Here is a 14,179-nt window from a genome sequence, read left to right as displayed (position 1 = left end):
TGCTCAGCCAATCAGGTTACAGCAGTCAGGTCAGGTCACATGTCCGGGGTGAAGCGAGGTCACCGCCTCTGTGATGTGTGTTCAGAAGCTTGTTACCATGGAGACATCGTGTCCTGAGAGATGAATGAATGAATGGTCAATACAACAATCTGCATGGTTGAAAAGGAGCAGGAAGAAGAGAGTTTATTTAGTCCTTTAGCTACTTCCTGTGTCCTGTTTATTTTTTTAAATGACACACTTAGTTTAGTCTAGTTTGTTTATTTTGGTCTTATAAAAACAAGTACAATAGATAAATGTAAAAATATACAGTAGATACAAAACAAAACACAACAAAGCAATACACTGCACACTACTACACTACTACAAAGTAGATAGATAGATAAATACTTTATTAGAAATGTGCCCAAGCCAAATTTCCCCCCAGGGGGACAATAAAGTATATCTATATCTATCTTTTTATTATTAACATTTTACATTTTCCGTTCACTCATTTCACTCCCAACTCAAAAAAACAACAACATAGTTGCTTAAACAAAATGTGAGAACCTCATGTTGGTCACGCTGCTCTTCCTCCCTGCACCGAGTGAAGAACACGTGTCTTTCACCGCTGTTTGAACAAAAATGAGCTAAAACAATGATTGAATGAATGAAAATGAACAACGGAGATGAGGCAGGTTCTGACTGAGTGTGTGTGTGTGTGTGTGTGTGTGTGTGTGTGTTGTCAGGTGATCTACCTGAAGAAAACCCCGGAGGAAGCCTACAGAGCTCTGACGTCCGGCTCTAACGCCGTCTACCTGCCCTTCAGGTGAGTTCCCTTCAGCTTCAGCGTGAAAACTTTTTTCTTTTCTTTCTTTCTTTTTCCTTTATTTGTTTGAGAGGGACAGTGTACATTAATGAACACTTTAAAAAGATAAAATGTAAATGCACCCAATTATAGCCAAAAGGGGTTTGGGTTTTTTAGTTTTCTACGGAGCTGGTTCAGTTCAGCTCGACTCGACTCAGTTAGAGTCGTTACCGTGGCAACAACAGACTCCGTGTGACCTTTACCTGCAGCCTCGGCCGACACTCAGCAGGTGTGGTGAGTCCTGCTGCTGTGGAAGAACCAGTCGGTCCTGAAGCTCAGTCGCTCGTCACGATCCTTAGACCCTGATCAGATGTTTTAACTTCACTGATCAGGGTTTTTATGTTTCCGTCAATAATCAATAATCTTTTCTTTATTTTTTCATTTTCATTTAAACTTTTATTGGCCGCCAGAGAGACAAAGATGATACAGGCCATAACAGGGTATCCGCGGGGTCTTGAAAAGTATTAAAAGGTGATAAATCAATTTGGGGAAAATTAAGACCCTTAAAAAGTATTAAAAAGTCTTTTCACGACTTTATAAAGTCTTAAATATTGAAGGTATTTTTTCTGAATTAGCTGTCCAAGACTTAGAGTCCTAAAAAACATTGTGAAAGTGAGTGATTTTATTAATTTTATTAAAAAACAAAGATGAACCAGTACATAAAAAAGAAAAGAAGATTGTTGTTTCTGTTTTTTGAGAGTGGAGCAATGTTTTTTTTGTTTTTTTTGATAAACTTTGCCTTTTATTTATTATCCTAGCCTATTTTGAATTCTGTTTCATAGTGGTCTATAGTCTTTATCACAAATTAAAACTGTTAAGTTAAAAGTGTCACTGATGTGAATGGTTACAGCTTGAAGTGGTGGTGAGGTGTTGAAAAATATTGAGAAGGTCTTGAAAAAGTCTTAAAAAGGTTTTAGAATTAACTTCAAGATTCCTGTATACACCCTGCATAAACATTAAGTTAAGATTCCTTTATTTGTCCAGCAATGAGGAAATTTACATTTGTGCAGCAGCAAAATAGAAACAGTGTAAAAGGAGAGACAGAATGAGACAAGAGGAATATAAACATCACAATAATTTATAAAAAAATGCTTAAAAAAAGAATACTAATTAAAATGTTTGGTCCTTATAGAGTAAAATGAGAAAGGAAAAGAAAAGAAAAGAAAACAGAAACAACTAAACAAACAAAGCAAACGCATATAAAGAAAACTAATTATGTGATACAACTACATTTACAATACGTGAAGATTCTCAGCCTTCACATGGCGGACGTGCGCTCAGTTCACAGCTGATTTCTTTGTTTTGTTTTCAATCTTTTTTTCCCCCCGTAACGTCAGTGATGCGAAACGTGTTACCAAGGCAACCTGTGCACGTTGTGTATGTGTTTCCAGGAGTTCATCAAAGGTCCATCAATAATTAAACACTTGTAAACACGTCCCAAGTCAACACAAGACACTCAGCTATTTATAAATGTGTGCTCATATTCTTTGTTATCATTAATTAATGATTATTTACATTTTTAATTAATCTGTTGACTATTTAAACGATAAATCGATTCGTTTTTTGGTCAAAAATTGTGAAAAACATCAGTCAGTGTTTCTCAAACCACCAGACGACGTCCTCAAATGTCTTGTTTTGTCCACAAACCAAAGAGAGACTCAGTTTATTGTCATAAAGGAACAAAAGCCGTGTTTCCACTGCAGGAGTTCCTGGTAAAGGGAGGGGGTAGGAACTTCTACAGGAACCGTCCTCTCACTCGGCCCTCTCGGTGGTCGTGTTTCCACTGCAGAGTCGGACCCGGTCGGACCCCGCGGCGACGTCATGAGTTTCGATCGCCGCTTAATCGCTGTGCGACAGTTTCGACCGTGACGTCACCCAGGCAGGTCACAAGCACATGCACAAAAATCATAACAACGACGAAGAAGGATGGAAGGAGCTGAGGCGGTAGCCGCGTTTCTGGTTTGTGTGTTTGTGCACATGGCGGCTGATTGTAATCCTGCTTGAGTTTTTTTTTTTTTTTTAACTTTTCACGGCATTGTTTTGCGGCGTGATGGATCCCCAGTGTGTCGAGGTGCGCTGATATTTTCATTTCGCCGCAATGACTCAAACCCCCTCTGAATCTCCTCGGTGCCATAGACTGCAATCAATGTCTGCACTTCATCGTCGCTCATTTGTCGTACATCTTCCTGCTGTTTTCTTGTTGTTTACAGCGGTGTCTGCTAGGCTAATGCTCCCCTTCTGCTCCCCCTTTTAAAAATGCCAGTTGTTTTGGTGCTTTCTGGTAGCGTCAGAGCCTGCTCTAGCTTTAGCCAATCAGCGCCGGGTTAACCTCGAGCCCCACCCAGGAGTTTTTCAGGGCCGAACGGAGTACCTACCCTGGAGTAGGTACTCCGTTGGCCCCCGTAAAAGTTCCTGTAAATGGCCCTGTGGGGGAGGTTCCTGCAGTGGAAACACGCACCAACGGGGCTGGCCCCGTAAAATTACCCTGAAGTTCCTGCAGTGGAAACACGGCTAATGAAGCCAGAAATATTCACATTGAAGAAGCTGAAATCAGAGAATTTGGACTTTTTTTCTTTAAAAAAAACGACTCAAACTGATTATTAGATTATAAAAATAGTTGATGATTCATTTAATAATCGATTATTGTTCGATTAATTTGTGGCTCTGTATTCATCAACATGTCTGACTCCACTGAGGTGAAGGAGGAGGGTCGAGGCGTTTTTCACTTGTTGTTGCCATGGTGAATCGTGTTTTATTTGAACTCAGGATGAGTCGATCCAGAGTTCAGGTTCAACTCAGGATTTGTTGAACCTGCTTTTAGAAACAGACTGAAAACATGAAGTTAGTTTGAAGCTGCAGTTTGTTGTGAGACTGTGTGTGTGTGTGTGTGTGTGTGTGTGTGTGTGTGTGTGTGTGTGTGTGTGTGTGTGTGTGTGGAGAATAAAGGGCTCTTTGCACACACACACACACACACACACACACACACACACTGCGCGGTTATGTAACAGCTGAGTGACTCTGTCCCTCTGTGGGAGGACACGCCCCCCTGCAGAGAGGCCGTCCTCTGATTGGCCGAGAGCAGAATGAAGCACTTGTTCTGTTTTAACGTGACAGTGAACGTGTCGCAGCTCCAACAGAGTGAACTTCCTGTGTGTGTGTGTGTCAGTGTGTCTGTGTGTGTGTGTGTGTGTGTGTGTGTGTGTGTGTGTGTGTGTGTGTGTGTGTGTGTGTGTGTGTGTGTGTGTGTGTGTGTGTGTGTGTGTGTGTGTGTGTGTGTGTGTGTGTGTGTGTGTGTGTGTGTGTGTGTGTGTGTGTGTGTGTGTGTGTGTGTGTGTGTGTGTGTGTGTCTGTGACCGACCGTCAGTTCCTCACACGTTCTGTTGACACTGACGACAACAGACCGGTCACACCTGAACACACTGAGAGTAGATGGAAAGATTTAAATCAACAGGTTGTACAGAGGCAGAAAGAGATTCATATTATATTATATTATCAGATTATATTATATTGTATTACATGATATTATATTGTGTTATGTAAAATTAGATTAGATTAAATCATATAGGGCTGCACAATAAGTCAATAACACTGTGATTTCTCTGTGAATAACCATTTCGGCTTCATTTTCACTTGAACAATATGAAATGTTTGTTGGATCTTGTACCTTCACATCTTAGTATGTAGTATCTTAGTATCACAGTATGATTTGTTACTAATATAATATAATATAGGTGAGGCAAAGAGTTAGTTTGTGAGATTAGATGAAAAGATTTTAAATCAACAGGTTGTACAGAGGCAGAAGAAGATTTATATAATATTATGTTATGTTATATTTAAGCAATGTATCACTCCAGGCCGTGGTATATGCTCATTATACCACTTTAAGGGGTGTTCTTAACCCCTTAGAGTGGTATAATGAGCATATACCACGGCCTGGAGTGATATATTGCTTTTATAAAACGGTTACCAATAATGACAATATGAAAGAGGGATACGCAATCAATTTCATGTAGTTTTATTCAATCAGAAATACATATTATTCAATAAAATAGCCTCACTGTGAAAAAAATAGTCCCACCTCTCCAGACATTAGCTCCAAGTAGCTCTGCATCTCGTCTTTTCCTCTGTCACTGCTCAGTCCCCTCTACCATTGTTAACCCTCTGGAGGTGAAAGTTCACCTTCAACATGTCAATTCAACTTCTTTAGTCCGTTTTTTAACATCGTAAAAACATCAACTGTCTCTGGCTACGGACTGCAACAGTCCGTTACCATGGATACATGACAACAACTTCCATTCATACCAGTCATACGTGCCTAGAATAGTAGCCGTGGTATATGCTCATTATACCACGGTTAACAACCAATCAGATCGCCGGATTTCACCTTTCCGTTTTATAATATAATATAATATAACATAGGCGAGGCAAAGAGTTGGTCTGTGAGATTAGATGAAAAGGTTTTAAATCAACATGTTCTACAGAGGCAGAAGAAGATATATTTTATGTTATGTTATTGTATTATATTGCACATAGGGCTGCAAACTAACATATAATATAATATAATATTATATTATATGAACCAGTTGAGACGACCTGCCGTCTCGGTGATGAGGCTACGCCCTTGGTGATGTCATCTGTCAGTGATGATGATGTCACCTCAGTGAGAGAGTGACACTGCTGTGATAATGAAGCTGGATGTTCACACACACACACACACACACACACACACACATAGATTCATCTCTCCGAGTTCATGTTGTGGTGGCGTGATGTTTGGGGGGCGGAGCTTCTTCTTCTCTCACTTACACATCACATTCCTCACAGGTCGACTCACACGTCTGTTGGAGGATCATCAATAACCAATAACCAATAATCAATAACTGATGTGTTAACAGTGGTTTTATAAGAACCGCTTTCAAACTGATCAGGTTGATTGATCGTCATCGTCTCTGTGTCTGTCTTAGGGACGCCTCCTTTGGGAAGTCCAGCTACAACCTGTCTCTGCTCGACTGTCTGCAGGGCGTCAGGAAGGTGAGGTCACGCTGATGTCGTCACGGTGATGAAATAAGATCAAGTGTCTTCAGTATTTAGTTAATTTTTTCATTTAATTTGGTACATTTTTTATTCACAAGCAAAAATGTTCAGCCTCCAAACCAACCTTTTCTCATTTTGTAACTGAATTCAACTCACTTTATAAATCCCTAGCCTTAGTCAAAAACAAAAAGAATACAACATTTTTAGACGGAGATATTTGATGTACCCCCTGGCATTTAATGACATTTATGATAACAGAGATTATTACACACATCTATGTATTGACATGACAATGTTTATTTATTTATTTTTTATTATATATGATCTCTTGCTGTATTTATTTTTTCTATTCATTGTTTTTTTTGAATGTGATAAAGCTCTCATCATGTGTTGTGTTATGTTGTGTTATGTTGTGTTATGTGTTAGTGTTTGACACTTTCTGTAAATGGAATATTTATTTATCTTGTGTTCCAGGCTCTGCAGCACGGCTTCTTTGACTTCGAGACCTTCGACGTGGACGAGTATGAACACTACGAGGTAAAGACCAGAGAACACGCTGGGACAGACTCCCAGACCCTCACCACACTCAGTCCAGACTAGTGATGTCATGATTATAGACAGACAGATAAACTTTTTAGAGTCAGGACGTTTAGAGTCTCTGTCTCTGTTAGGGATGCACATTTTGAATTTTTTTTCTGACCGATAACCGACGCTCGTTAACCGATTATTAATGCCTGCCACACACATAAAGATAATCGGGCTGATTTTGCCCCGATTTTCCCCCTTCCGACCACGGACAGACACCGCCCGATTATCTTAAGGTCTTAAGATTATCTTATAAGATTCCCTTGTAGTGTGTGGTGTGTTAAGAGTCAAAATTCCCCCGACAATCGGCTCGGAAAACGTTCGGCGCCGATAATCGTAAGTATTAAACATGTTCAATATTTACGATTATCGGGGCCGACTTCGGTGGCCGTTTCAATCAAAAGTCATCTTGTGTGTGGAGAGCCGGTGTTGTGTGGAGAAGCGCCTGCTTGCCGAGCTCTGCTTGCTGCTCGCGGCAACAAGCCACTTCTCCACACAGCACCGGCAACCTCACAGAGAGCCACGGTGCAGCCCTGGTATTACATGAGGTTCACACAGACATTCACGCATACACGGGAGATTTCCTGATAGCCGATAGCAAAGACGGTAGCGATCATAGCCAGCAACAGCCGGCAATAGAGCAGCCATGTTTAAACGATCATGTGACCGCCGCTCACAGCCCGTCATGTGACAGCACGGCTCCCTATTGGACAGCCGCTTGACTGCTCGGTGTCCGGAGCCACAGACACACAGACACACACAGATGGGATCGTTGTAAAGGCTGAAGTGTCCCGCTTTCATTAAAAAAAAAATTACGTCGCTCTCATTGTCCATTCCGGAAATAGACCCGAAAGAGTAGCTACAACGACACCCCTGGTATCGCTGCTGATGCCGGATTGTTTTCTGACCAGAGGGTCAAGATTCTGAAAAATCTTAATGTGTGTGGTGTGTTGTGTTTGGAATATCGCAGCACACCACACACAATACGATCAAAACTGTTCAATCACAGATTTTTTATCTTCATGTGTGGGGTCTCTCACAGATAATAAATCGGTTGAGATTTATAAAATCTTTATGTGTGTGGCAGGCTTAACCGCTAACCGATAAGATTAAGACACTCGCGGCGCACGGCAAAAAAAAAAAAAAAAAAAAAAAAAATAATAATGTATCGCTCCAATTTTTTTTTTTTTTTTGCCATTAAATACACACGTGCGCCGCGGCAGCTGATCAGTGCGCTCTGTCTCAGCTGATCGCGCTCTGGAGGTTAGATCGTCCAATGTAGAACTGTTTTTATAAAGTGCAGCCAAACACCAGGCTGAAGGAGCAGCAGAGCTCCTCTGACAGCTCCTCTGTGGAGCTGCAGGAGAGCTGCAGGTGAACAGGCTGGAGAGCAGCGACGTCCTCTTTTTCTTTTCTTTTTTTTTCCAGCGCCGTTGTTACAGGTGATGCACATCTATGTCCGTGTAGCTACATTTATTGTCTGACCTTCCTTCATGGGGGCTGCTGCACATACTGTCAGTCCTCCTGTGTAACTTTTTGCTTCGAAATATGACTGAAGGCAGTGAACTCTGCACGTGTCGACACGCCCCCATGAGTTGACGACATAAGGATCTAATAAAATAAATAAATAACCGATAGTATTAATCGGTCAAAGTTCTTGTTATCGGTTAACGGTTAAACGGTTAATCATGTGCATCCCTAGTCTCTGTCTCTGACTCCGTCTCTGTCGCTTGTGTCCACAGCGGGTGGAGAACGGAGACCTGAACTGGATCGTCCCGGGGAAGTTCCTGGCCTTCAGCGGACCTCACCCCAAGTCTAAAGTGGAGAACGGTGAGTTTAGAGACGTCTGCACTCAGCTCTGATACGTCTCTAAACGTCTTCAAACGTCTCTAAATGTCTCAAAACGTCTCTAAAACTAAGGAACTTATCATTGATTTATGGAAAAAGATAGACAAAGAAAGACCAAACCACAGTCAGTCTGGTTCATGATGAGGATGTGGAGATTATGAAGTCTTATAAACACCTGGGCACCAGGTTTGACTCCCACACAGAGTCAGTACTCAGATGGTGTGTTGTGTGTTTTTTATATATATATATTTATTGAAGGAATTACAGAGCAACGTGTGACGATATCAACGGAGAAAAGCTTCCTTATGGTTTTTCTACTTTTACACAAAAACAAATAGAAACCTTCACACCCATTACCTTCAAAAAAAAAAAAAAAAGCAAAAACCAAGCACATGACTGTACCTGCAAAACACTAGAATAAATAAGAAAATGTATTAAAAGATATATATGTATGCACGCATACACACATTTAAAAAGAGAATGTCAATACAAATGTGAAACAGTTGTAAAAACATCACTCTCGGTCCGATACATAAATAAATTAACAAATAAATACAACTTGCTTGAAATGTTGTGAGTGAAGTAAATTGATACATTTAAGTTAGTATTTAGTATTTAAATGAATAAATAAATGAAATTAAACCGTAGCCAGAATTTCATCCACTTGTTGTGGTGGATTAACTCCTCTGGCATTTTAAAACCCATCCTGTGTTCGGTGTATTTGTTCCACATTAAAGCCTCCTTAATCTTCATTCATCTGCTGGTTCAACAGTCGAAGGACAAAAAACTGTCTAAATAAAACTTTAAATGTCGTCTCCAGAATAACTGGAACGCAAATGACGGATTTGAACTTGAAGTATTTCTATATTTATGATGTGTGTGTTTTTATCTCTGTTTGTTTTTATGAATTAATGTCGTTTGAATGTCTCTACGACGCTGAACTGTAGAAACTGAACCGTCCGTCGGGGATAGATCAATAAAGTTTTGTGTCTCTGCTGGCAGGTTACCCGCTCCACGCCCCCGAGGCCTACTTCCCCTACTTCAGGAAACACAACGTGACGACGGTCGTCCGCCTCAACAAGAAGATCTACGACGCCAAGCGCTTCACGGACGCCGGCTTCGACCACTACGACCTGTTCTTCCTGGACGGCAGCACGCCCAGCGACATCATCACACGGCGCTTCCTGCACGTCAGCGAGAGCACCGACGGAGCCGTGGCCGTGCACTGCAAAGGTGAGGCCCCGATCAGCTGGTTACTGATTGATTCATTCATTCATTCTTCATTGTTTTTATTGCAGTTTTTGTTTACATTCAACAAAACGGTGTCTACAAAACTAGACACACAGCAACAAAACAAACACAAAACGTACACAACAGCTCTTACATAAGAAATGAGCATATGGCGTAACACAAGAGGTGGTGGGTCATTCTTACAGTACCCGGATGTCGATCAAGTGCACAACAGTCCTTTTAAAGGGCAACTTCGGTTTTTTTCAACCTGGGCCCTGTTTTCATATGTTTTTCTGCATATGTGAGTGATGGATAATACTTTTATTGAAGTAGCTGCAGTATTGAGCCGGGCAGGCAGCCTGCAGCCCAGCTAACGCTCTTCCACGGGGCAAGTGGCTCCCGTCAAAGTTCGCCCTAAAAACAGGCATTTGTTTCAAACTGACAGGCTCAGATAGTTACAATGAGTGTCCGACAACATACTAGAAAGGAGAAATGAACGTAATAGTCTCTACCTTGTATTTGTATTTTGTATTTATTTATTTGCACCATAAAAAAACGACAATTACAAAAAACAGAAATGAAAGAAGAATAGTAAGTGCAGGAGAGGTTAAAAAACCCTACATGGGCTTATAAGAAGCACCTCCCCAAGAAATATACACATTCAGAGGATAAATCAACAACAACAATAGGAGAAAGCAACAACAAATAACAACAAAAAAGGAAGCAATACAAGAAACCTTTAGCTGGAGGTCGCTGTTGGCTGTGATCTGTGTCCAAATCTCACCACGCCAGAAATCTCGTTCTGAAATCTCGCGATAACTCGAAGAGAGACGACCGGAGAATTTACAAATTGTAACAACAAAATGTTGGGCTGCTCTTCGCGCAGCTTTCACAGAGCTTTCACAAGTTAGGGCTAACAGTTAGCTGTGCTACATATGGATGCTGACACTCCTGTCGATGCACCTGCGCCATGCCGACCACAGGGTCTGCTGTGACCACTTTGACCGGGGATGACTACTGCCAGTAGTGTTGTCACGATACCAACATTTTGGTACCGGTATCGGTACCAACATGTTTTTCGATACTTTTCGATACTTTTCGGTACTTTTCCACATAAAAAGATAACACAAAAAATGTCATTATTGGCTTTATTTTAATAGAAAAATTTTGGACCATAAAACAGGAAATCAGTAAACAGTTACTGCTGCTGCAGGATTAACATTCCATCTATATTAATCTGAACTCTTCCTACATTAAAAAATGTCTGTTTAAAAATGAACATCAACTTGTTTTCTTTGCATTATTTGAGGTCTGAAAACACTGCATCTTTTTTTGTTATTTTGACCAGTTGTAATTTTTGGGAGAAATTGTTATCAGTAGTTTATAGAATGAAACACAAATGTTCATGTTACTCAAACACACACACCTATTGTTTCCCATATGTAGACCAAATTGATTCTGTTCCCCCCCACCCCCATCAACGCAATATCGTTCCGTTAATTCATCTCTGCGTAGCGCTGCTTCGCCGTGCTCACTCACTCACAGAGAGAGAGAGAGAGAGACAGAGAGAGAGAGAGACAGAGAAAGAGAGAGAGAGAGAGAGAGAGAGAGAGAGAGAGAGAGAGAGAGAGAGAGAGAGAGAGAGAGAGAGAGAGAGAGAGAGAGAGAGAGCATGCAGCCAGTGGTGATCCGCGGTAAAAACAAAACTTATTAACGAGGCTGTGGCGGCCGTCTCTCTCTCGCGCGCGGCACACACAGACACACACACAGACACAAACACAGGCACATGGACAGGTGGCGCTGTAACGGTAATGATAAAAAGCACCTTGCTTCGTTTGTGACTCGCTCTCTCGCTCCTCGCGGCTCAAATTACAATGCGGCGGCGACTTCACGCGGCGACGTCACCGCTGCCGGCGGCGCAGTCGCAGAATGAAAGTACCGGTCCCATCTAAGCGCAGTATGGTACCGTTTTAAATGCGTTAGTACCCCGGTACCAATCTAGTACCGGTATACCGTGCAACCCTAACTGCCAGTCAGAAGAAGTAGAGACGTGCTAAAGGTAGAGACATACGTTCATTTCTCCTTTCTAGTATGATGTCGGACACTCACTGTAACTATCTGAGCCTGTCAGTGTGAAAAAAATGCCCGTTTATAGGGCAAACTTTGACGGGAGCCACTTCCCCGGTTGAAGAGCGTTAGCTGGGCTGCAGGCTGCCTGCCCAGCTCAATACTGCAGCTACTTCAATAAAACTATTATCCATCACTCACATATACAGAAAAACATATGAAAACAGGGCCCAGGTTGAAAAAAAACAAAGTTGCCCTTTAATAGAATGGAGGAAAGGTCCGGTCCGATATAGTCCAAAAAAGGGCGCCACACTCTGTAGAACTGATCTACGCTGTGGTGTATGACGTTGGTAAGATATTCTAGAGGGATCAGTTCAAAAATTATTTTACGCCAACCACAGACAGAGGGAATCTTATCACTGACCCACTGCAAGAGAATATTTCTCCTAGCTGCAAACGTTAGAATGTTATACAATCTTTTGTTGACCGCTGTTTTTAGACGGTCACTTGGAAAACCTAGAATCAGGGATATGGGATCCATTTCTATATTAATGTGAAGTGAATTCTCTCCGTTTCACTTATAATTTCAACCCAATATCTTTGAAGTTTATGACAAAACCAGAAACAAATGAGTTAAAGTTCCCACATCAGTTTTACACTTGAGACACAAAGGGGAAAGAGAGCGGTTGAAGAGGTGCCTGCGCTGAGGGGATATATGTAATCTGTGTAAAATCTTAAATTGTATTGCTCTTGTCCGAGTAATTGATTGATTGATTGATTGATTGATTGATTGATTGATGGATTGATGGATTGATGGATTGATTGATCGGCCGTGTCTCTGCCCCTGTCAGCTGGTCTGGGCAGGACGGGCACTCTGATTGGCTGTTACCTGATGAAGCACTACCGCTTCACGGCCGGCGAGGCCATCGCCTGGATCAGGATCTGCAGACCGGGCTCTGTGATTGGACCACAGCAGAACTTCCTGGAAGAGTGAGTCTCTCCTGATTGGACGGATGTTTTTTTTGTTTGTTTGTTTGTTTGTTTGTTTTTACTGACAGAGAAACAGGAAGTGGCCAGCTCTTTTCCTTCTTGTTATTGTTATTCTTCTTTTTCTTGTTCTTCTTATTGTTCTCCTTGTTCTTCTTCTTGGCTGTGTCCTAACCCCCCCTACTCACTATCTAGTGACCACGCCATTTTGTAGTGGTGTCCGAATGTTTAGTGATTATTAATGTTCACTATAGTGACTGAATCTATCCCACAATTCACCGCGAAATGTAGTGAGCATCCGATGGTCACTAACCAGAGCAAGATATCCCATCATGCATTGCGGTCTACCAAATAGCTACCAAATAAATGCAGTAGTGCAGCAGCCTCAATAAATGTGTCCAGCTGCCAGAGTTGTCCGGTCGCGGCTTCCACAGACTCCCACAACAAACGTCGGAGCAAATTTCCTAACAAGCGTTATAAACTGACCACAGACTCTGGTTAGAGATGCTAATTTCTGTTAGCCCGTCTATGGGGTTTTACATTATACGTTAGCATTAAGCTAGCGGACGTTATCCTTAGTTATGACACTGGCTGTGTGTGTTTTGAACGTTGTTTCAAACTATGTGGGTTTGATTGAACATCTTTGATGCTTAAATATGTATATATTACCGCTTAATATATTGCCTTACTCCTCTTTTTATGTTGGTACCTATACACTCGTATGCCTATGCTACACCGGCCGTTACGATCGCGGTCAGAACGTTTTAATCACGTGACGTAATACGTAATTAACTGTGCGGCGGAGTAGTATCCGAAAGTGTTTTTTCATTTGACCAGTGAGTCACTATATAGTCACTATATTGAATTCACTTTATAGTGATAGTCTGTTCTTCTGTTGTTCTTCTTCTTGTCACGTGACCCTGTGTTTGTGTCCGTGTGTCTGACAGGAAGCAGGCTGAGCTGTGGTTGCTAGGCGACAGCGAGCGCTCCCTGACGGGCCGGCAGCAGCAGCAGCATCACCAGGAGGGGGCGGGGCTTCACATCATCACCAGCATGGACAACCTGACGTTAGGCCCCGCCCACTCGCCGCCGAGCTCCGACCAGCTGCAGGAGGCCGATTATGGTCTGGCTCTGACTCAGGGAGACAAACTGAGAGCGTTGAAGAGCCGCCGGCCGCCGCGGCCCGCCACCACCGGAGCCCTGAGGTACAAAACCAGAACCAGAACCAGAACCAGAACCAGAACCCCCAGATAATAATAAAGATCATAACGATAACATAGCAGTGTATCTGTATCTCTCCCTCTGACCCTGAGATACACAAGTTGCACAACAATCAGTAACATTTCATTGAGTAAATCCTGGGTGAAGACATGAAAAAAATTTGTCTCTCTACAGTCATGAGAATTAATTTAATTTAATTCAGTTTATTTGATAGGGACAATGCAGGTTAAAGGACAATTCCAGGCGAATTCAACTCGGGGCTGTATTTTCCTATCATTTTAGGTCTAAAAGAAGGAATCTGAAGATTTTCGGTTTAATTGCTCCTGTTTTGTGGTAGTTGTGTCTGTCCCCGCGTCGCCACGG

At 42.0% G+C, this 14,179-nt stretch overlaps 1 protein-coding gene across 1 annotated transcript in view; it reads left to right on the top strand.

Moving 5' to 3' along the window:
• The window catches only part of cdc14ab (cell division cycle 14Ab), a 31,618-nt gene that overhangs the window by 7,388 nt on the left and 10,051 nt on the right, over window positions 1-14,179 (top strand). Inside the window, exons 5-11 of the mRNA XM_083970307.1 lie at window positions 726-805; window positions 5,809-5,875; window positions 6,353-6,415; window positions 8,206-8,293; window positions 9,314-9,544; window positions 12,460-12,598; window positions 13,543-13,800. Coding sequence (XP_083826433.1) covers window positions 726-805; window positions 5,809-5,875; window positions 6,353-6,415; window positions 8,206-8,293; window positions 9,314-9,544; window positions 12,460-12,598; window positions 13,543-13,800 — 926 coding nt within the window. The remainder of the gene's footprint in view (window positions 1-725; window positions 806-5,808; window positions 5,876-6,352; window positions 6,416-8,205; window positions 8,294-9,313; window positions 9,545-12,459; window positions 12,599-13,542; window positions 13,801-14,179) is intronic.

Source organism: Trachurus trachurus (genome assembly GCF_905171665.1).
Source record: "Trachurus trachurus genome assembly, chromosome: 4".
Classification (NCBI taxonomy): domain Eukaryota; kingdom Metazoa; phylum Chordata; class Actinopteri; order Carangiformes; family Carangidae; genus Trachurus; species Trachurus trachurus.
The sequence above is the reverse complement of the archived record's forward strand: the minus strand, read 5'-3'. Positions and strand labels throughout refer to the sequence as shown.